Source organism: Microcebus murinus, chromosome 8 (genome assembly GCF_040939455.1).
Source record: "Microcebus murinus isolate Inina chromosome 8, M.murinus_Inina_mat1.0, whole genome shotgun sequence".
Taxonomy (NCBI): domain Eukaryota; kingdom Metazoa; phylum Chordata; class Mammalia; order Primates; family Cheirogaleidae; genus Microcebus; species Microcebus murinus.
In genome coordinates, this window is record NC_134111.1 from 46483163 (window position 1) to 46508492 (window position 25330).

Genomic DNA, 25330 nt, shown 5'->3' on the forward strand with positions numbered 1-25330 from the left:
AAATATATACAAAAAATTACTTGGCATGGTGGCACATGCCTGTAGTCCTGGTTATTTGGGAAGCTGAGGCAGGAGGATTGCTTGAGCCTAGGAGTTTGAGGTTGCTGTGGGCTAGGCTGATGCCATGGCACTCTAGCCCGGGCAACAGAGTAAGACTCTGTCTCAACAAAATAAATAAATAAATAATAACTAACTAAATAAATAAAATAAACTATTTTCTTTATTAAAAATGATGGATTTTTTCCTTTATAACTAAATATGGCTAAAGCATAATTGTTTTGAGGCAAGAGAGAGTTAAAAATTAATTGAACGATAACACTTCTCTCAGAAATTTATGCAATCAATCTGCATAATTCATGCATCTGTATATATTTAGAATTGCTGTCTCAAGGGAGCTTCAAGGTAACAGACTTTTTATTCCATTAAATACATATGTATATATTTATATATATTGCATTGATGGAGATATGATCACAGAAATTTATTAAAACAATACTGAGAATGCCTAGCACAATGCCATGGAGCTAGCTAATGTTCAATGACCATTTTCCAAATAAATAAATGCCTGAGTGAAGTTCTATAAGGTCACTCACATTTAAAGCTTCAGTGTTTTCAAATAAAAAAGTCACTTACTTAAAATTTTTGTTGGATATTTTCGCCTTATCAGTCTTTTAAACTCTAATAACACAGTAAGTATACTCCCACAACTTTAGGCAGAACTAATACTATACCAAGTAAAACCAGAGCTTCACTTAGTATACTGAGTCACAGAAAGAATTAGGACTTGCAGTTGCCTTGACTCACCTTTCCCCTGAATGATTTTTTTCCTATTTGTATAAGTTAAAAGTAAAGATAAAGCATCGTCTTTCAGTATCATCATAAATATGTCAACTTAGTTCTTCACTGTCATAGTGATTCTAATGCGTTCTACTGCTGATTCTACGTGGTGCCTGACGACTTGTCAGGTTCATCAACTCAGTGAAAGATAACAATTCACTAAAAAAAAAATAGAATATACAAACTAGTTCGGTTAGTACCATGAATACCTTTTTATAAAAAAGCTATTTGATTTTTTCCCCTTTTTTTAAAGATTCTTTACCATTGCGTATGCGTTTGCTGCCTTTCTGTATCTATTGCTTTCTTTGGTACAGCCTCTGCCTCTCTCTGATGATGCCAACCACCCTTTACAGCATCGCAGCACCGCCCACATTTTCCCATAAACGTTCTGATTACTTGCAACATTGTCGAGCCCTCTTTCTGTGTGTACCTTGTAAAATAATGGATGTGTAATTTTTATAGATACCAGCTTATGTAACTCCACCAACCAATTATGAAAATAATTCACTATCAAAGACTGTCAGCCAAATTACCAAACTATAAAATCATAGAGCTATGTGAAAAAATTTAGAATATCAATTTTTAAAGCAGGTTGAAAATAGTAAAACTATTATACTCCTAGGAAAAAAGAGTGACTACTGTATTGGCCCATGCATTTACTCTTTGACATTTTACTGGTACCTGGAAGCTAAACATTGGGATTTGAGGATGTCTGTGATAGACTCACAGTTCAGTCAAAGGAGAGGGTCCTATCAGCAAATGATGACTGTCACATGTGATATGCAGACAGCAGAGGTATGTAATGACAGTCATGGGACTAGAAAAAAAAAAAAGAAGAAGAAACAGGAATAGAAAAATCCATAGAGGAAATACGGAAAGATTTCAAAAAGAAAACAATTTTTGAGTTAAGCCTTCAAAAAGGTATAGTGAATATGGAAAAGCCTTTATCTGAAAATCAAAACCTAGGGATGTCCGATTATATATTGTAATTTGGATGAGTAAATTTAAAAAAATAAAGAGAGAAAATTCAAGGCAAACGAAAACAGGTTTAAATTTGAATATATCCAAACCCAAACAAACACAGTGTATGAGCCACAAATTCTTGTTAATCACTTAAAAAAAAAAAAAACTGATTACTCCCTCAAATCTTGAATCCATTGACATTTTTGCTAAGATAAACAGCATGTTCTTGTTATTGTTTATATCTGTTTGACAAAGATGCAAATAACTTTGCTACATCATAACCCTTTCTAGTTTTATTAAAAATGAGATTAGTGATGGGTAAAATTGCTGAATTACTAACATTGAGTATGAACTTGTGTTTTTTCCACTCTGCTGAGGCAGCTATCATCTAATATTCTTCCAGTCTTTCCTCTTCCTTTTATTCTATTGGGTATACATCTAAGAGTTACAATAATAATGGGTCACCATAAAAAAAAAAATGTCTGTCCTTTTTCCTTACACACTGTGCTTGAATGAGTTGCAATTTTATTAGTAGAAAATTACAATGACTTTCTTTATAATTATAATAACAATGAAAAGTTGGATAAGCAGAATGTGAACTCTTTCCTGTGTGAAGAAATCTTCTTAGAAGATGTGTATGTGAATGATAGATTTTTGTAATATAGTTGGTTAATATTATATATGAGCTGACACTAGATTGATGTAAGCTATGCAAATATTATATTGTTTTGCAATTGTGCTACATTTTCTCCTTTAGATTCCAAAGTTAGAGCACATATATTATCTCCTTTTCTTCCTTTTAATGGCTGCATGACATGAAAGAAAACTGAGTTTCGGTGTGATTTAGTGGTATTCCTAAGATTACAGCATACTTAGTAGAGGTGGGTGTTAGGACTCGTCTCTCGTTCCTGCATACTGGTTAATTCACCTGTAGGAAAAAAAAAAAGCATTTGTTTCTTTCAGCCTGGTCTACATTTAAATTTAATTTTCAGAAACCAATGTCATGAATCATTTCATGTGAATTTATGTATGGTGCTCTGACCAGAATTCTTTATTACATTTTATTTGTGTAATTTGATTTCTGCCTGAGCATTATGATGATCCATCCTTTTACCTTATCCTACACTCCATAGACAACAACTGGGATGAAAGAAAGTCAGATTTAAAATCCAAACTAAACAAGTCGCAAAATATGGAACTGAGTAAATGGTAGAAACAAAATCTTGGGATATTTTAAGACAGACTTTATGTAAGTTGTAGCAACTAGGAGGCAGTAAAATTGATGCATTGATGCTAACATAACAAACTAGCGTAGCAATTACGGTTCTGTTTAGTAATAGCACATAGATGCTGAAGTAGAAACTTACAACGCTAAACAAAATTTATGTACATTTGTTCTGTTTATGTTGTGTCATCTCCTACAAGAAAATATATTTAAAGTTGATAGTGGATTGTTTTTACGCAAGTAGATACACTTAACGACAAAGTGTCTGTCCCAGAAAATAACTTTTAAAATACATGTCAAAAATACATTTATTTACAGTGTTTCTACTCCAAATATTTTGCATTTGTTTTTCTTAACACAAAGATTCATGTCATGTCACTAACTCTACTCTTTCAGATTGGCAGCTGGTAACAGAAATTCACATTTTCATGGGTACTAGACAGGTTTTTTAAAAATGTCAACTTGGTGTTAAATATTGGCAAGTGACAGGGATGGTGGCCAACTGAAAGGTATACGGCTCAACTAAAAAGACCAGCCACTGCTTTGTCCCAGCCAAATACTGCCATGTTGGAACCTGAACCCAGTGTTACCAGAACTGCAGAGTTTTCAAAAACAGAAAGAAATCTTGACTTTCATAAGTGTTACCTAATTCAAAACTTTAAATTCACTGTGTTGACTAAACAAAGCATGTCTCTAGGCTACTGCTGGCATGTAGGCCTCTAGACAGAGTCACAATTCTACAGAAATGATCATGGTGACCTTCAGTAAGGACCTCAGTTCTGGTCACATTCTCAATCTCTTTTGCTATTTCACTGTCTGTTTAAATTGGGTGCAATTAAAGCCATAGCATATTACAGGAAAAGGCTTGTCACAAATGTAAAAAATTGTGATTTGTCCCCATGCATTTTTTTTTTCTATCTGTAGTCTTCAATGATTGTTATTATTCCTTCCATTGCCATTGACATCCCTAAATAAAACTTGATCATGCAAGGCATCTTGTGATATGGAATTCTGGTTCTTTGAACTTAAAGGAAAAAACATGGGTTATTTATATTTTTATACTCATTCTTGATAAAGTAAAGTATTTTGTTCATTGTTTTCAGGTTCCAGAATATTCAGAAGTTTGAATAGAAGTAATTTGATGGAAGTTTGCTATTTTATTCGCTCATTCATTCCTCACTCATTAATTATGTGAACTTTTCCTTAGCACAAATATGTGGATCATTAACTAGGGCGAGGAAAACATTCTGCTTGGAAAAAAATACAGTGGTCTTCAATTTAATGAGACATAACCCACCTTTTAAAGTATAAGCTGACATTTCACATTCAGTTATTTGTAGGACTTCTGGGAAAGTCTCAACTTTTTTTTCTTAATTATCTTTTCTAGAAAAGTATAATAAAATCAAATTATACTATGCATCTGTGAATAAAGGACTGAATGATCCTTGGTTAATCAGATCTTTAACCCTGTATACCAAATATCCTCGGGGGTAAGAAAGTAGCATCTTGTAAGTCTACTCTTAAAAAAAGTTACAAGTCAAGATCTCATAAATTAATTTTATACTTCTTCTTGGCTTAAGGGATTAGGATTTCATAGTTTAAAACTATTTAACTCGCTATAAAAAAGACCTCCAGTAATCCTATTTGGTTAATAATAATATACCTTTGCTTATCTGACTATTCTCTAAGACAAATTTGTAAAAATAAAATCTCTAAAATAGTATTTGATAGTCACTTAAATATCAAAATAAAAGTCAAATCCAAACTTCAAGCACGTTAAAATACATGTGTTCTCATAAAAAGTCATCTGTCTAGATCCTTATTTTTTGATGTTAAAATTTTTAGCAGTATGCCAACTGCTTCAGCATATCAATCAATCAATCATATACTTGTGTCAGAATCATATTCTGTAGTAAATGTAGGGCTGGATCTTCAAAATTAACAGGAGCTCCAGATTTCAAATTCATTCAAGGTTACCTGTGCTAGCTTAACCAAAATCAAGAGTATCCCCATGTGTGAAAATAGGGAGATACACACTAGTATAACATGGCTTATTTATGTTGATTACATTTAATGGTTACATTCTTCATCTGAACTCTGGATGTGGCATTGTACTGGATGGTCGATTTGAAGACTAGAATGTCTTTTCATAATATGAAAATATGCCTTATAAAAAACAGAATATATTTGTTTTTCTTTTGAGGTTCATCTTTTTCATACTGGGTACAAGATGTATCATTAATATTTGTTGCTTACTAAGGATAGTAGACAGAATAATAGCCTCCAAAGATATGTACGTCCTAATTCCCAGGATTTGTGAATATGTTACATTACACAGCAGAGGGGAATTACAATTGCAGATGGAGTTAAATCTGCTAATTAGCTGATTTTATGACAGGGGGATAATCCTGGATTATCTGAGTTGGTCCAATGTGATCACAAGGGCCCTTAAAAGTGGAAGAGAGGATCAGACAGATGGCTGTGGGCTAAGATCTCAGCCTGATAGAGGAGGAGGCCATGTGCCCAGGAAAGTGGGTAGCCTTTAAAAGCTGCAAAAGGCAAGGGGACGGATTCTCCCCTAGAGCCTGCAGAAAGGAATGTGCACCTTCTAACACCTGCCAACATCCAGTGAGACTCACTCAGGAATTCTGACCTACAGAAATGTTAAGATAATACAATTATGCTGTTCAAAGCCACTAAATTTGTGGTATTTGTTATAGCAGCCAAGCAACCTAATATACTGAGGAACTTGACTTTTTTTTTTCTAAGAAACCTCTGTCACTGAAATTGCATTAATAAAAAAAGTTAACATTTTCAGACTTTTCTTAATGTATTGTCCATCTGTTTGCAGGAAGTAATCCGGAGCAGCCAGATCAACCTTTCAAGAAGCAGCCAAGAAATGGCAAGAAATGAACAAGAAGTGTCCAAGGACCACAAAACTGATGTCCTTGGAACTGAAATGGTAACTACCTTAGAAAGACAATACTATCCAAACAGTTTCTATAACTGTGTGGAAATTCTGACTTTGTTGTAAGCATTTGTTTTTATTGTCCTTTGTGCATTTAGTATCAATATATATCAGTGTCTCCTTCCCCACTTTCCAGTTGGAATTCTTTTAGAAGTAAAACAGGTTCCTTAAAAATATGATTGCACTTTAGATGTCAATTAAAATATGTTCTGTTATAGCGTGAGTCTATGTGTTAAAATGATGGAGGTTTCATTAGCATTTCTCAATGTGCACTGAAGTCTTGGATGAAAACCACTGGAAAATGAAACATATTATGTGTAGTACTGAAATAATTGACTTTGTAAAAACAATTATATTTTTCAAATTATCTTTAAACATAGGTTTCTCACCTTGAAAAGCACACCGAGGAAATAAACCAAGCTTCTCAGTTTCATCAATATGTTCAAGAAACTGGTAAGAATCTGGTATTATTAGCCCCAATACACCTTTTTCCTACTGATGTTTGAATGGAGGAATTCCAAAGCACAATCCTCCCTACTGAGTAACTTTAGTAACCATGAATCATGGTCCCAAAGGGAGCTAGGTACTGTTTCTAAGTATAATTAGATTTTGCCTGTGGTAACAGATGCAATAAGTTTCTAAAATAGTTGATTGTCCATCAGCCCTATGATATACTTATCCCAAAGCCCAAAGGGTGATGTGCTAGCCACCTCTGAATTCCCTTTTTCCTCAGAGACCTACAATAAAACCTGATGTTTATCAAGCTCCCAGAGAATAGAATAGATTTAATAGAATAGAATTTATAGAATAAATTTAATAGAATAGAATTAATTTTAATAACAGATTTAAGCACTATTAAGTGCACTTCTCCAACCTACAAATATGAGATTAGATGAAGCCAATTTGTGTAAATTTTCATAAGACAAGGCACATTTAGTCTCCTCTATAAAAAGAAAATAAGTTTCACTGCCTCAAAGAGCTAACAGAGGAGATTTAAGTCAACTGTGACCAAAACATCACTTGACTATACGACTATATCTTTATTTTGGTTTTACTGATTAAGAAAGTAGATCTTCTGCTATTCTTTTCTTATTTTATAACTTTTATTATTTTTTTCCTGAGCATAAAAATAGATCATGCTTGCAGAAAATTTGGAAAATATTCTCATTCAGAGATAACCACAAACATTTTTCTTCCTATATTTTCTCCCTATATTTCTTGCTATATTCCTAAATTACATAATGAAACAATGCCATATGTATTGCTGTATTTTGAATCTTTTTATTTAACTTGCATTGTGAAAAGATTCACATAGCATTATAATTTCTTCTTACACATAATTTTTATTTAGTTACCTAATAGAATTGGTGCTTTTTTTCTGTTTGTAGTCATTGATACACCTGAGGATGAAGAGATTCCAAAGGTTTCAACTAAGTTGTTAAAAGAGCAATTTGAAAAGTCTGCCCAGGAAAATATTCTTTATTCTGACAAAGAGATGACAACCCCAGCCAAGCAGATTAAGGTAAAGTAACTTTTTTACACAGAAACATATTAAGTTTAAAACCAAGTTTAAATGCATAACATTTTCAAATTATTGCATATTTGAGGTGGTTTTTCAACAACAACAAAAAAATTCTGAACCAGAACTTATTCAGTTCCATAAGAATATTGACCTGCAGGAGAAAAGAGGTAAAGTAAAAACTTGTCTCACTTGAGAAAATGAGGGAAGGAAAAATGATGTATACTTTAAAGTCAAATAACTAACATTACATAAAGTAATTAAATCAATTTTAAATGTCAGATGCTTATTCTGTTCTGTTTAAAATTCCAAGGAAAACAAAACAATCCTCTAAAGTACTTTAAGACTTACTGTTTCCCTCTAGATTATTCAGCATGCCACATGAAGGGGGATAAATCAAGATTATGTACCAGTGTTAAAATACTGACTCATTAATGCATTGAATAGGGGATATAATTTTACAAGTAAAAATGGATTATCAGAAAGATAGTAACAAACATTAAATATGACTCCTAAGCAGGTCCTTAAATGAAGTATATCACTTTTTTTTTTCTTAATGGAGGTGTTGTATCTGTCCTGGTTGTGGACAGGTGAAGGGCAACACTTAGGAATTCTCTGCCACTAGCTCCATCTTTATAAGATTTGATTTTCTCTCCCTTAAAGATTGACAGTGCATATGAAGAGACTTTACAGCCATCCTCAGTTGTGGCTACCTCTTCCACTTCTTGCACTGCAACCAGCCAGAGGAAGGAAACATCAACCACAAGACACCATGATCACAGTGTCACTTCCTCAACTCTGGCACAAGTTATTGCTACTTCTTCAGGAAAGACGGAAGAATTTCCTCCTCCTCCACCTGATGTACTTCAAACTCCAGTAGATGTGACAGCATTTTCCCAGTCCCCTGAATTCCCTACCCCTCCTAGAAGACTACCAGTCCCCAAAGATTTATATTCTAAGCAAAGAAATTTGTATGAATTAAACCGTTTATATAAACACATCCATCCAGAGTTAAGAAAAAACTTAGAAAAAGATTATATGAGTGAAGTTTCTGAGATTGTTTCCAGTCAAACAAACTTGGGGAGCTCAGTTTCAGCAGATGTGCAGCAAGCCCGGTATGTTTTTGAAAGTACAAATGACAGTTCTCAAAAAGATCTAAACTCAGAAAGAGAATACATGGAGTGGGATGAAATTCTGAAGGGGGAGGTGCAGTCCATTAGATGGGTCTTTGAGAATCAGCCATTAGATTCCATCAAAAATAGCTCTCCTGATGAAGATAACATTTCCAAAGGCATTGCTGACCAAGAAATCATTGCTGGTGGCGATGTGAAATATACCACCTGGATGTTTGAAACCCAACCCATAGATACACTGGGGGCTCATTCTTCTGGCACTGAAGAAAATGCAGAGAAAATTCCTGAGCTAGCCAGAGGAGATGTCCACACAGCCCGGTGGATGTTTGAAACAAGGCCATTAGACTCAATGAATAAAATGCATCAAAGTCAAGAAGAATCAGCAGCAACTGTCATTAAGGATATAACTGGGGGAGATGTCAAGACTGTGAGATACATGTTTGAAACTCAACATCTTGATCAAATTGGACAGCTTCATTCAGTGGATGAGGTTCACTTACTGCAACTTAGGTCTGAGCTCAAAGAAATTAAGGGAAATGTTAAGAGAAGTATAAAATGTTTTGAAACTCAACCCTTATATGTCATTAGAGATGATTTAGGTCAAATGCTAGAAATTAAAACTGTGCACAGAGAAGACATTGAAAAGGGCGATGTGAGAACAGCACGTTGGATGTTTGAAACGCAGCCATTAGACACAATTAACAAAGACATTACAGAAATTAAAGTTGTCCGAGGAATATCCATGGAAGGAAATGTCAAAGGTGGGGTAAGCAGGGCAAAGTGGTTATTTGAAACCCAACCTTTGGAAAAAATCAAAGAGGAGTCAGAAGAGGCCATTGTTGAAAAGGAAACAATAATAGGTACAGATGTCTCCAGAAAGTGCTGGATGTTTGAAACACAGCCACTAGACATTTTAAAGGAAGTGCCTGATGCAGATCCTTTACCACATGAGGAGATAATAGGGGGTGATGTACAAACTGCCAAGCATCTATTTGAAACACTTCCAATAGAGGCTTTAAAAGATAGTCCTGATGTAGGAAAGCTTCAAAAAATCACTGCTTCTGAAGAAGAAAAAGGGGATGTTAGGCACCAAAAATGGATTTTTGAAACCCAACCTCTGGAAGAGATTAGAGAAGATAAAAAAGAGTACATACGAACAGTGAAACTTGAAGAAGTAGACAGAGGAGACGTCAGGAATTACACACGCATCTTTGAATCAAACAATTTAATTAAATTCGATGCATCACATAAAATAGAGGTGGAAGGAGTCACAAGGGGTGCTGTAGAGCTAAATAAATCTCTCTTTGAGACAACACCACTGTATGCCATTCAAGATCACCTTGGAAAGTATCATCAAGTAAAGACAGTCCAGCAGGAAGAAATCCTAAGAGGTGATGTAAGAAGCTGCAGGTGGCTTTTTGAAACAAGGCCCATTGACCAGTTTGATGACAGCATCCATAAATTTCAGATAATTAGAGGAATATCTGCTCAAGAAATACAGACCGGAAATGTGAAATCTGCTAAATGGTTATTTGAAACCCAACCTCTTGATTCCATTAAATATTTTACTAATGTAGAAGAAACCGAAAATAAAACTGAACAAGCTACAGATATTGTTAAAGGTGATGTCAAAACCTGCAAATGGCTTTTTGAAACCCAGCCAATGGAGACTCTTTATGAAAAAGTTTCATTATTGACTGGCAGTGAAGAAATTCATAAGGGAGATGTCAAAACCTGCACATGGCTTTTTGAAACTCAGCCACTTGATACCATCAAAGATGATGCTGAAACAACAGTAAAATTGCAAACTGTAAAACAGGAGGAGATCCAAGGTGGGGATGTTCGTACAGCATGTTTTCTTTTTGAGACTGAAAATCTGGACAGTATACAAGGAGAAGAAGGGAAGGACATCAAGCCTGTGGAAATGGATATACAAGCGGGAGATGTTTCTGGCATGAGATATAAATTTGAAAACCAGTCCTTGGATTCTATTAGTTCCAGCTCAGAGGAAGTTTTGAAAAAGATCAAAACTCTAAAAACTGAAGATATTCAGAAAGGCAGTGTTTTAAATTGCAGGTGGCTTTTTGAAAATAAACCAATTGACATGATAAAAGAAAGCCAAGAAGGTGATGAATTGGTTAAGACAGTGACAGACATACAAGGTGGGGATGTAAGGAAGAGGTGCTTTATTTTCGAAACGTTTTCTTTAGATGAGATTAAAGAAGAATCTGACTATGTCAGCACCAAGAAAACAATTACTGAAGAAGTAATAAAGGGTGACGTAAAAAGCTACAGAATGCTCTTTGAAACCCAGCCACTCTATGCAATTCAAGACCGAGAAGGGTACTATCATGAAGTGACAACAGTTAAAAAGGAAGAGGTAATTCATGGAGATGTGCGAGGAACAAGGTGGCTTTTTGAAACAAAACCATTAGACTCAATTAATGAATCAGAAACGGTGTATGTTATTAAATCCGTCACACAAGAAGATATTCAAAAGGGAGATGTTAGTTCTGTCAGGTACAGATTTGAAACTCAGCCACTGGATCAGATTTCAAAAGAATCATGTAATATTGTGCCCACTATTGACAATATTCAAGGTGGTGATGTAAAGACAAGTAAACAATTTTTTGAGTCTGAAAATTTTGACAAGGGTAATTATATAAGAACAGTAAGTGTCAATGAAATACAAAAGGGCAATGTTAAAACATCTACTTGGCTATTTGAAACCCACACTATAGAAGAGCTGAGAGGAGAAGGGTTAGATGACAGTATCAGGACAGTCACCCAGGAAGAAGTGCAGAAAGGCGATGTTAAGCAGGCAGTATGGCTTTTTGAAAATCAAACTTTGGATTCTATTAAGAAAGAAGATGAAAGCATCTCAAAAATGACCAAGGAAGAAATCCCTCCTTCTGATGTCAAAACGACTACCTGGCTCTTTGAAACAACACCCCTTCATGAATTTAATGAAACTAGAGTAGAAAAGGTAGAGATTATTGGCAAGAGCATTAAAGAAACCTTAGAAGATCTGTATTCTCAAAAAGTTATCCAGGCTCCTGGAATCATCATTGAAGCTGATGAAGTTGGGGATGTCCGAATGGCAAAATACAAGCTAATGAACCAAGCATCTCCTGAGATACAGAAAGAAGAAATTATCAGGGCTGATCTCAGAAATATAATGGTGAATCTACTTTCCAAAAGAGACTGTACAAAAAGAGAGATTTTGGTTAGTGAAGAAGAAAAAGGAAATGTTAATTTGACTAAAACTCAATTATTAAACAGATCAACTGAATTTCATACTGAAAAAGAAGAGATAGTGAGAGGTGATGTACAACAAGCAATAAGAAATCTGTTCTCTGAGGAAAGATCTGTAAAGAAAGGCATTTTAATTCAGGAAGATGAAAGAGGAGATATTAATATGACTATCTATTGTCTCCTTCATGAAAATGATGGTGACACAATTGAGCGTGAAGAAATAATAGGGGGTGATGTAAGAGGTACCATTCATAATTTATTGTCTTCCACATCAAACAATAAAATATCTGAAAGGGCTAAAATTGATGCTTCTGAGAGGGGAAATGTTCAGTTTTTCACAACATGCATAGAAACTGGAGCTTTGGATTATCTCAAACAACTTCAGACAGAGTCAAATGAAACAGTAACAGCCAGGAAACAAGAGAAAGAGGAAGAAATAATAGGTGGTGATGTCAAAGGCACAAAACTGTTACTAAAGCAAAGGCAGTCTCAGGTTGAACGTACTGTGAATGAAACTGACATCATCCCAGGAGATGTGCATAATAAAGTTAAGGTTTTTATGACAGAACCTCAGAGTACATCTGGTAAGACATCCAAAGAAGAAATTATAAAAAGTGATTTGACATCAACCCTAGATTCCCTCAGACAGGCCATAAATCAGAAAACAGTGACTAAAACAGAAGAAACTATAAAAGGGAACATGCTGGCCACACTCAAGTCACTTAAAGAATCAAACCAACAATGGAAAGGACCTAAACCTAAACAGCCTGATGTCATCCCTGGTGATATTGAGCAAGCTATCGAATGCCTTGAAAAGGCTGCAAATACAAAGACAGAAATCCTGAAAAAGGAGATTATCCGAGATGATCTTGAAACATCATTAAGGTATTTGAAAGAAGCACAAGGTGCTTTCAAAGAGGTAGGTAAAGAAGATATAATCAAAGATGATGTTCAAGCTGTGATGGTAGGATCATCAGAAGAGCAGAAAACAGAGATTCATCAAGTGGCTGTCCAGAGGGACAAAAAATATCTTCTTCAGCCAAGGCCAGGACCATTGGAGCCAGTAGCCAGGTGGCAAGGGGGAGCAGAGGCTCTCAGTCAAACTTTGGGAAAATCTTGTCATGAGAACTTAGTAGAAAAAAGAACTGAGGATAAACTTCCAAGAGGCCCCAAAGGCACTGTAAAGATTGTCATAGATCGTGAACAAAACAATGATGCTCTTGAGAAAAGCCTCAGAAGACTATCTAATTCACATCACAAAGCTACTAAAAATGTATTGGAATCAGGAGACAGAACGGGTGTCTGGACTGATACCACAAGAGAACAGAATCTTAGAGAGGAGCATATGAGCAGCCAATTAACTTCAGCTGTGTCAGTTAAGGAAAATCTCAAAACTAAAGAATCAGACAGAGTGAGGGAGCTGAAGAAAGATGAGGTCTTTAACACCACCCAATTTATCGACAAAACAGTTGGAAAGCAGACCCAAACCTGTGATCTGAGGAATGACCACCAGAAAACAGAGTCTTTCCATGTAAAGAATCCCAAGAAGACCAAAACCACTAAAATATCAGCAGATGTACAAAACTCCAAGCCCAGTCCCTCCCAGCGTCCAGTCAACATGCCAGTTGGAGAAACTTACAAAGTTGCAGGAGACTTTCAGAAGAAAACTTTGTTAAAGCAAGAAATACAATATTCTAATAAGGATATAAAGAAGAAGAATATGAACTTTCAACCAGTGTGGCAGCCTTTGCCTGTAGATCAAGACATATCCAATGTAACAGAAGTAAAAGTCTCTGAAAAAAGCCACAATAAATTGAAGGTGACCGACAAAAAGGAGGAGACTGATGTTTATTTGAAAAGCCAGGACTTTCTAATGAAGACAAATACTTCCACAGACTTAAAAATGGCAATGGAAAGGTCCTTTCATCCAACCAACTTTAACCCTGAGAATGATGTGAAAGACACTGAGTATCCCTTTCCACCTCCATCTCCACCTCCTCCACCACCTTCCAACGCATCATCTGAAATTGAATTTCCTCTTCCTCCTCCACCACCTTTAATGATGTTGCCTGAAAAAAATGGGTTTCCTCCTACTCTGTCCACAGAGAAGATAAAGGCTGAATTTGAAAGCTTCCCAAGCCTCCCTCTTCCTCCACCTCCAGTAGATGAGAACTCTGAAAAACAATGTCTATCAATGTTTCTACCACCGCCTCCTCCTCCTTTAACTCCATCTCAAAAATCAGATCATCTCCTTTCCTCCTCTGTTCCAGAAAAGCACAGTGGAACATTCATACACCAATGTTCCCAAAAAGAAGCCTCAAGCTCTCAGCAAACTCATTCTCAGGCTAAAATCATAAAAGGAAAATCAGGTGTGGTGCCACCTCCCACATTGCCCAAACCCAAACTTCCCAAGCATTTAGAGGATAAAAGGAGCCATCTCTCCCCAAAAGTTCAATTGGAAAATTCCCTGTCAGATATGGAATGTAAAATTACTGCCTCAAATGACCAGAAAAGAGTCATGATGGCGACGAGCAGTGAACACACAGAGATAAAGCAGAACATATTTAGAAAGAGTCTTGATGAAAGAAAACAATTATCTATCGACTCTGCACAATCTCTCTCAGAAACAATTCCAGGGACTTCAGGATCCAAGAAAAAACAGGTAGCACCTCTCATAAAATCTCACTCATTTCCAGTGAGTTCAGGACCACAAAGTCCAAAACCTTATATGAGAAAATTTAAGACACCTTTAATGATTGCTGAAGAGAAATACAGACAACAAAGAGAAGAGCTGGAAAAACAGAAACAGGAGAGCTCTTACTACAACATCGTCAAAACACAAAGCCAATATCAAAACACATCAGAGTTGAAAAAGGAAATTCCATTGCAAAAAACAAATAAGGAGGTTCCCCTATCTGGAATTGACTCAGAGCACACTATGGCCCAACCCATCCCAAACTCACAAAGTAATGCTCAGGCACTAGGAGTGTGTTCTGATAACCATGTATCCACAACATCAGCAGTGACAGTTGCTGCCCAGAGGCTCCAACATGTTCTAGCTGCCTCAGAAGACAAAGATAGCATGAAAAAGGAAGTTTTACAGAGCTCAAGGGACATTATGCAATCTAAAGCAGCTTGTGAAATTAAGCAGACTCACCAAGAATGTAGCACACAGCAAACACAACAGAACAAGTATCTGGAGCAGTTGCACATGCCCCAAAGCAAACCCGCTTTCCCAAGTTTCAAAGTTAAAACCACCGAGCTTCCAACTCAAGATCATACGTTAAATGAAACAGACCACAGCCATGAATGTCATAAGAAGCAACCCGAAGTTGACGTTCAAACCATTACCAAACAACAGAATCAGGAAACCAAAAAAATTGAAGCAAGCACCGAATACAGTAATAAACAATCTGTGGCTGAAAAATATCATCAATTACCTAAGAAGGAGAAAAGAGTGACAATAAAAGTGCCTACAGAATCCACAGAAATGAAGCATGAAAGTAAGCTCAAGATAGTTCCTGAGAAGCAGAGGGAAGATAGGGAATGTGAGAAAGGGAAACTTCCAGGAAGTGAAGAAAAAATTGAGAGATCATCAGAGATTGGTTTAAAAGAAGAAAGATTAATAGTTGAAAGAAAACAAGAACATTCAAAGAATAAGTCAGCAACGAAGGTTGTCAAGCAAAAGGTTATTGATGCATATCTTGATTCACAGACTCAGAATTTTCAGCAAACACAGACTTCCGAAAGTATAGTTGAACATAAAAAATTGCCCCAGCCATATAATAGTCTGCAGGAAGAAAAATGTCTTGAAGTCAAGGGCATACAACAGAAACAAGTCTTCTCTAATACTAAAGATTCAAAGCAAGAGATTATACAGAACAAATCTTTATTTTCATCGGTGAAAGAATCCCAGCAAGATGATGGAAAATGTGCTGTAAATATATTGGAATTCTTGAGAAAACGTGAAGAACTACAACAGATTTTGTCTAGGGTAAAACAGTTTGAAGCAGAACCAAATAAAAGTGGCCTTAAAACATTTCAGACACTGTTAAATATTATCCCCGTATGGCTGATAAGTGAAGAGAAAAGAGAATATGGAGCTCACATTGCCATGGAGAATAATTTAGAAAAAGTGAAAGAAGAAATAACACATATTAAAACTCAAGCAGAGGATATGCTTGTGTCCTGTGAAAATATAATTCAAACAGCTATGACATCCTCCAAAACAGGAAAGCAAGGAAATAAGCCTACCAGTCTTAATGGAACATCTTCCAAAGTATTTAATGCTAATGTCAGCTATAATAAAAACACTGAACAGAAAGAAAATATAACGGCAGAAGAAAAAACAGTACACCAACAAGTAGCAACTCATCACGAAGCAACTGTTCAAACTCATGCAAAAATACATCAGGCAATTAAACTCGAGGATAGCAAGATTTCTCCTCCCTCTATAAAAACACGCCCACCATCGCCTACTTTTATAACAATTGAATCTACTGCCAGACGAACAGAAACCTCTGCTAAGGATGAGCTCTCTCAGTCCCCTAGAAAGGAGGGTTGCATTGAACCCCCACCAAGAAGGCCCGCGTCACAGACATCCAGAATTCACAGAGCAAACACCTTCCCTTCTCCACCCAGGAGTCGCTCGGAACAACTTGTCAAACTGAAAGACACCACTGCAAAGTTATCCCAAGGGACCATCCCTCCTCGATCAGTCACCCCGGTTCCGATTGTAGAGAAGAGGTCTGAAATCATCGTGTCTCCTGCAACACTCCGTCGTCAAATTAAGATAGAAACTCGTGGTAGGGACTCTCCACCTACAATCACGATACCTGTGAGCGTAAATCATGCTGCTAGTGGCTCTTTCAGAGGATCCAAGGAGGCTCAAGAGGAAGTTAGGAAAGTAGAGGAGAGAGCCACCTACGTTCACAAGGATGGGGTAAATCCCGCCGACCGTATAGTGCCAGATACTGAAAGTTACGATGCGGTCCAAATCATCCGCAAGGTTGAAGTGCCTCACCTGTCCGAGCACACACAGAGGTATGAAGCAGCCAACCGAACTGTTCAAATGGCTGAAAATTTTGTGAATGACCGTGAAAATGAAATCAACAGATGGTTCCGAGAATTTGAAGAGAGTCCAGTTTTTGAAGCAAAGTCAAATAGAAAAGTTTATGCAAATGGAGAAGCAAACCATAATATAAAACAAGAAAGTCATGCATTTTGTAAGGAGGAATTTGGATTATCATCTTCAGGAAATGCTAATTTTACAGGCTTTTCTTGCAAACATCCTAGAGAGGTGCAAGAAAATATTTCTGTTATACAGCCCAGGGTCTGCACTGAAACAAGGTCTCTAACTGAACATTTCTCAGGCGTGGATGCATTTCAAAGTCAAATTGTTGAGTCAAAGATGAAAACCTCTTCATCACATAACTCAGAAGCCGGCAAATCTGGCTTTGACTTCAAGCATGCCCCACCAACCTATGAAGATGTCATTGCTGGCCATATTTTAGATATCGCTGATTCACCTGAAGCACTCAGAAAAAATTTTCAAAAGACATGGCAGGAGAGTGAAAGTGTTTTTAAAAATCTGGGATATGCAGCCTCAGATGCTTCTGCAACTGAAATGAGAACCACCTTCCAAGAGGAATCTGCATTTATAAGTGGTAAATGAGCTTGCAAAGTGTGAAAGAAGATTGACTATTTAAAGGCATGTGTTCCATAGCCAAGATGATTTGCAGTTAAAACAGTGTGTGGAAATAACCAAACAATATAACCTTAAACTAACAGCTTCCCCGTATGCTTCTATCTGCTTCATATGTTTGCTTTTATTACTTTCCCTTTACAAAAGCATCCAGTATGATTTGCCTGCACTGTGTGAGAATAACAAATACTATTATATAAATTATTGAGACATATTTGTCAAGATAAACAAGGTCTTGGATAGAGCATCAGATATAGCATTAATTGTTGTGATAGTATTAACAATTATATTAACATATAGCTATATTTGTTAATAATTATAGAACATACCACATTATTAACATTTTTATTAAAAGTTATTATTTCATACAATTGTTTTAGATAATATTAGTTAATATCCCTTCAGCTACTCTTAGCATGTTTTTAACTGCTAGACTTATGTAGTCTTGCCATTGTATTAGATGTAGATTGTTAATAATCTAAGAAACAATTTACACTCTTCATATGTTCTTTAAGGATTTTTATTGATCTATACCTTTGACTAAAGTATAGGTGTGGAATTAGACCTTTTATGTATTTAATTGAGTTGGATAGAGTTAGCTTCCTCTGATGCTATATTTTTTTTCCTATAACTGATTTTTTTCACCTTTCTGAAAATAAACCCCTAATAATAGCTCAATTGACCTCTTTCACAGATGAACATGAACAACATTTTTTAAATCTTATTGTATTTAAAAGGAGGGAGATTTAAATCATATGAACTTGGTACATATTTTTTAATATCAGAGAACAGATCATTTCTTTATATTTTCTCTACTTTTTACAATTAATGAGGCATTACGATAAACGAGCTTGACATAATTAATGTGCATCATTAGTGTAGACCATCCTTTTAGGCGAGTTGAAATAAATAGCAAGCTTCAAAATAAAAAGTGCTGAAACTAATAATTATGCCCTATCATATTTGCAACATGTGTCCAGTTTATCAGGTTAATATGTTTTTTAATGTGCTTGCTTCTGGCATAATTAAGCAAAGCTGTCTCATTTCAAATGCTCAATTCTGTTAAGATAGCTGAAAAACACTCAGAAAATACAATGAAACTATTGTCAAATATAAAAATGTGTCTTCTATTTGAACCAAATAAGCAAAGGAGTCCTCCCAGTGGCCAAGATTTAGCATCTAGGTGCTAAAGTATAGATATATTTATTTTTATAAAGAACCCTGAGAATATTTTCTCTTACATATAACTAATATCAAAGCATATTCTCACAGGATCATTGTAACGATCAAAAGCAATACTGAAGTGAAAGAAAAGTCTGTGTTAGCTTTAAGCCACTGCACAAACACTGGTTAGTAATCTAATTACTGTTATTTGTAGGGGCTAAAGCAGCAGGAAGTGACTGTGGGAACTTCAGAGCAAGAAAAGTAGGAAAACTATGAAAAGAACCCAAAAGGCTCTGAAAGAAAAGCCTTTTAGATTTAGGACAGATGGCCCTGAACATTTCTGTGTATTCAGGAATCTCATCATATTATACACAAGAGTTGGTGTCTTACGGTCAGCCCTAATTCATCAAGAAAATATTTAAACAGATTCAATGTCCTTGGCTTAAAAAGATATGTATACATTTTGGAAAGATCTATCCAGAATGGTTTAAAAAATTAAAACTTTAGGCCAAGTTAGGTGTAAACCTTTATATACATGCAAAGTTCGGCGATCTAGAATGATAAGTTCTCTCAGGGTTCTCAGTGGCTAAGTTTGCCATACATATTGTTTAATATGTTAAAATTCATGAACACATTTGACCCATGTATATTTTCTTAAATAATAAAAGTCTACTTGTATAATATATAAATAGTAGAGGCACTGGGGTCATGTTGATCATCCTACCTGAGCCTTAAAACTGACAATGGGATAGCCCATGTGTAGAGAATTAATATAAGGGCAATAGTCTAAGAGTTTTCCCCTTTAACCGCATGGCCAGTTAATATGTGGTTCTTTTGTTATGTGTTTACAATGTGATGGAAGATAACACTATATAAATCTTTGTGAATTCTTATTTTTAGAAACTTCTGCTTCAAGACAAGGAAATATGTATACTTTGTCAAAAGACAGTTTATCCAATGGAGTGCCTAGTAGCAGACAAGCAGAATTTTCATAAGTCCTGCTTCCGATGCCACCATTGTAACAGTAAACTAAGGTAAAATGTTTTGTGGTCTGTGGCACAAATATTCAAAGAACCTGCAACATATGTATAACGTCATGTCTCTAGGAGGTACAGATTTTTCCAGATCTTGGGGCTGCCATCAATTAATGTAACCTCACATGGAAATCACATGGATAAGAAAAATCAAGAGACATTGTTCAAACCAGGGTTTTTAAGTTAGTACTTTAACAGCTAGACTTTAGATCAGGAGTTAGCAAACCTTTTCTGTAAAGGACCAGATAGTAGGCTTTGCGGGCCATACTGCCTGTGTCACTATTCAATTTCCATTGGGGTCCAACATTAGCCACAGATGACTAAAGAAATGAGTGTGGCTGTAAATGAATCAGCCTGGCTGTGTTCCAATAAAATTTCACATACCAAAACAGGTGGTAGATTAGACTTTTTGCCTATGTTTGAGCTAGACTATGGAATTTGGAATAATATCACTTACAGATCTGGGGAAAACTCGTGTCTTTTTTTTATTATTAGTTTGTCCAGAACAATAGAAGCACCCTATACACACAGTTACATGCACACTCATTTTCCAAATGTGTTTCTTGAAGTAGACACATTTAATGTGAATGTGACATTTGGTGTGACTGTAGTCCGAGATGCAGAAATGGATTATTTTTTTCTAAATCTAATGTAAATCTCTCAGACTGTATCTTTCCTGACTTTAATTACTTTAATTGACAATATCAAACACCCCTCATTGCAATATTCTTTTCTTTTGACTTCCATGACAACAGAATATTTTGGTTTCCCCTACTATCTTCTGGGTGCTGCTTCTCAGGCACCTGTTGGGTGACTCTTTCTCTATCCATTGCTGAGATGTTAGAGTCCCTCAGAGGAATGTATTCTTCCACTAGCTTAGGTCTCTCCTCTGTGCATCTGATGCTTATATCTTAATGTCCAGTATATTTCTCCAATGAGACTTCTCTATAAGTACAGTAAACTCAATATCCCCCATTTTCTTCTATCAAAATTTCTTCTTCGATGATACAGTCTGTATGTCACTATCTAGTAAACATTAACATTAACTAAATGACCAAAACCAAAAGTTATCCGCGGCTCTTTCCTGTCTTTCATTCTCTATATATAAGCCATCACCATGTTTTGTAATTTCTGTCCCATAAATACCTCTTAAGCTGTACACTATTCTCCATTTTCATAGCAAGTATCATCTTTTACCTGGACAAATGCCTTTCTAACTAGTTGGTCTCCCTACCTTCAGTATTTCCTACCACCACCATCAACAACAATCTGCTCCAATGCTGTGCTCCATTATGTAGTGAGAATGATCTCTCTAAAATGCAGTCTCTGTTTAAAACATAGAATACCCTCCCCTATCCAAAAGAAAAAAAAAATCATCTAACATGGTAGCATGAATTAAAATTCAGGATCTGGCCCCTGCTCCTCTCTCAACACTCCTGACATCCCTACTCCTTCCCATTTCTATGTAACTTTTCATGCAAACTGAAATTAAATTCTTCAAAAGCATTATTTTCCTCTTTCACATCTAGCTGGTCCCAAATGTTACCTTTGTTCCTTGGAAGTTTCCCATGCCCCTCCACCATCTCTCTACCAGGCTAATGTCCACTCATGCTTCAGTCCTCGACCAAAACTGTATCTTCCAAGAAGCTTGCTTTGACCACCATGTATGGGTCAGGTGTCCTTCCCATAAGCTCACCCAGCATCCTCTGTGTTTGCTCCACATCTAATACATTCTAATGTAATGGTCCCCAATATAGGAATTGTCTTAAGATTCTCCTTGCCAACACATAGTAAAAGCTGACATGTAAGAAGAACTCAAAAATATTAATGACATACTTTTAAGATTATATATTGTACCAAAACACAGACATAGAAAACCAAACAAGCCAAATGCATGGCTTGATAAATTATTATAAACACTTTGTACCCACTACTAGGTCAAGAAATACAACTTTGCCAGCCACTCCAGAAGTCCCTTTCTTGTACCTCATCCTACACAACCTACTATTTCTCTCCCATAAGGAAATGGTATCCTTCTCAATGATCACTTTCTTATATTTTTATTGTTCTGTTATCCAAATGTGCCTTCCTTAAGACTATATTTTAGTCTTTTCTATTTTCTAAAAAACTTCGACTTCAATGTATCTGGTAAGTTTTCTTTAATCTGTAGGTTGCCCCTCCATTTCTTTCATTCATTCCTTTCAATGTATTTGTGAAGAACCTAGACATTTGACCTGTAGAGATTTCCACAGTCTGGACCTGCTTATAGCACACTCATAATGCAGTTCAACATGTACTTTTGTTCCCTGTATTTCTTACAAGCTGTCAGCTGGACCAAGGTCCAGATTTGATACCTTTCACAAGAGTATAGATAGTGTTATCAACAGCATAAGTAAGCACATAATGTCTGGTTGCCTCTCATCTTGTGAATGTAGCAAATATTGAGGCTGAATACCCATATCCATTCATAGATGTCTGCAAAGTATTGATATTCTAATTCTGTTATTTCTTTTTCACTTATTAGTTAGAATACTTTTACAAGAAGATGCTTCCTTTCATCTACTATTTGGTTACACAGTACAGTCGGTTGAAGAAAGAACATATTCATGACTTTTTTGACTTATTTACCAACTTTGCCAACATATTTGTTATTTATTTAGCAAGACAATAGAATTGTTCCTTATTATTCCCTCTGGGGATAATATTATTAATATTATTTTATAATTTAATATTATAAAATTAATATTATTGTATAATTTAATAATAAAATTATTATTGAAATAATATCTTTATAGACTCATGGATTTATGCATATTTAACTCATTTCAATCAAGTGCAATTATCATTATTACAGCTCAGATTTTCCTGTCCCTGGCCAGTGAGCAACTCTTGAAGTTGTCTCCTGAGTCCTTCGATATGACACTAGTCTTTGAAAACTTTCTCATTATTTGATGGGACCAGATGTTTCAGGCTATCTTATATGTTTTCTGTCCCAGACCTAGAATCAGTCATTTCTCTAAGCTCTGGTTTCTTTTAGTAAGAAATGATATTTCAAAACAACAATCTTGATTTTTATTCTACTGGGTTGGCCATTGTCTCTAAGCTTTAGTGGAAAGATCTAGTATATCTTTACATATAAAGAAAAATATATACTATATATTCATAGTGATATTTCCAAATCAAATTCAAAACTGCATTGCTTCTACAAAAAAGCACTTAGCCAGTGCTTTACTACATCTGTATCTCCATTCTTCCATTTCAGGACTTCTGGTTCTCAAAGACAAAGGAGATAACAGAATTGGAATAGACCATATTCATTTGTACAACAGTCTTGGAATAACAAAACTATTAGCACCACTAATTTGATTATCAGACATTAAAAAAATTACATTTGCTTTCTTCATTCCCATGGCCCATTTTTTATAATGTTGTGCTGTATCTTCAGTTTCAGATCATACAGCCACTCGCCACTACATACCGTATCATCTTCCTCTTCTCCCTGATTTCATCTTACTTTACAGGTTGCAAGATACTAATGGCCACCGGCAATCCTTATGTTAATGTTTCTGCAGTCATTTTGTTTATTAAAACTTAGTTTCTAGTAGAGTCTTCAGAAAAAGCTCATGGAAACAGTAGTCCTGAGTTCTTACATGCTGATAACAGTTTGTTTGTGACCTTTACAGTGGAAAGTAGGTAATTCTGAAATTAAACCCTTGGCTTAAACTGTTTTTCATTGAGTATCTTAAATGCATAATTTTATTTTCTTCTGGCATAAAATGTTGGAATGGTCTGATAATGATCTAATTTTCTTTTCCTTATAGGATATACACGTTTTTAAAAGATACATAAGGATTTTTTTCTTCTTTTTATTGTTATATAAAGTTCAGTAATTTTTACTAGATTAGTTCTTGGCATTGTCGGTCTGGATCAATGATGTCAATTATTCAGTGTGTTCTTTCAATATGTTGTTGCATATTTCTTTATGTCAAAAATTCTTTTAATAATAGATTTTTAATATTTAATTTGTTTCATTACTTTAGTTTTCTTCTTCAAGAACTCGCATTATCCATACCTTAAATATTTTTTGCCTATCATTATTAATATTTGTCTCTTTCTCTCAAATTTCTTCTGTATTTATTTCTTTTGGATTGTTTACAATTTTGTGTTTTTATTCTTTTCTTTCTCTTTTTAAGTCATTTTTATTGTGTTTAATTGCTCTTGTGCTTTTAGTTTAGTTTTTATTGATAAGATATTTTTTTTCTTTATTTCTATTTTTTCCTGATTTCTGGCACCTCATTTATAAGTTTTTCAAATTCTGATCCATGTTGTTTTCTCAGGTCATTTATCATATTCTTAATATATTTTAGCTCACTTTGAAATAGTAGGTTAAATTTTTGGCATTTTTAAGGTATGTTTTTCTGGCATAATTTTATTATCTGCAGGGATATTATGACACCCCTTATACCTTTATTTTCTTATAATAACTATATAAGATTTTACCTTGGTACATTTGTGTTACTGATTTTTACATAAAATTAGTTTTCCAAAATCTCAGAAGGATGAAAATTCAGGACGGCCTTTCTAACTGCACAGAGCTACCTCTTCTAGTTTTCACAGTCTGTTCAAAAAGATTAGGCTGCTTTATTCGTGTGATTTCCTGACTTGGTTCCTCTACCCTATGTTGATTGGTCCCTTCTCTTTTACCTCTGTTGTCATTATCCTGACCAATCTTGATCCCACTCATATTTTTTCCCAGTTTGGGGTTTTGTTCTAAGAGGGAACCCCACTGGATCAGTTTTGAGGGTTCAGCCTATCTAGTCTCTCCAGTCTTTCTTACCACAGGTCCCTTGTGCTCACTGGCTATAGGAGAGGACAAAACCCCTCCCAAGTTCAGCCACTGTTGTCTGATTGGCATTTGGCACTTTCCAAAAAATATCGGCTGGTTATGTTGTGGTCTCATATTTCCAGGTCCTTCAGACACCTTCCTTCCTCCCTTGGCTCTCACCCATGCAGATGAGACTGGGGGTTTGTCCCTATCCTGTTGTATTTTGACATTGTGGCTTTGTTTTCTTATAAATGTTACCTGTGGGTTTTAAATTTACTATCTAATTGATCTATATGTTTTTATGCATAGATGCAAAAGTATTCAAAATCTATGCTATTGCCTCTGTCCAAATTTGATTTTAATTTTAACAGGCACACTATTTGTTGATCTCTCTAAAGAGGTCAGATAAGCAATTGCATGGCAGGCTTTTCAATTCATTCAAAATCCAGCTAACCAGGAAGTTCACATAGTTGATTTGTGTGCGTGTGTGTGTGTAATATTCAGGATTTATTAAAATTGCAAGCTCTCATATAAATCATTTAATTAGCACAGGTTTAGTTAGTCTTATCATTCTGCACCTTCTATAACTACATGTTCATTACACTGTAATACCTATGATACCAATACCTGACTTACATCATTAAATTATAAGCACAGCAAAACAGATATCATGTGGGTAACTATTATCTAACAGGAATGCTCA

The 25330-nt window shown here is 35.5% G+C and overlaps 1 protein-coding gene across 3 annotated transcripts in view; it reads left to right on the forward strand.

The window, feature by feature from the left end:
• The window catches only part of XIRP2 (xin actin binding repeat containing 2), a 292691-nt gene that overhangs the window by 256625 nt on the left and 10736 nt on the right, over positions 1-25330 (forward strand). For 2 of the 3 annotated variants that reach the window (XM_076005625.1, XM_012757046.3), the window contains 5 exons: positions 5877-5987; positions 6374-6446; positions 7382-7515; positions 8176-17566; positions 19669-19802. In XM_076005625.1, the coding sequence (XP_075861740.1) occupies positions 5877-5987; positions 6374-6446; positions 7382-7515; positions 8176-17566; positions 19669-19763 (9804 nt within the window). In that variant the 3' untranslated portion in view covers positions 19764-19802. The remainder of the gene's footprint in view (positions 1-5876; positions 5988-6373; positions 6447-7381; positions 7516-8175; positions 17567-19668; positions 19803-25330) is intronic. The other variant, XM_076005626.1, reaches the window with a different exon arrangement.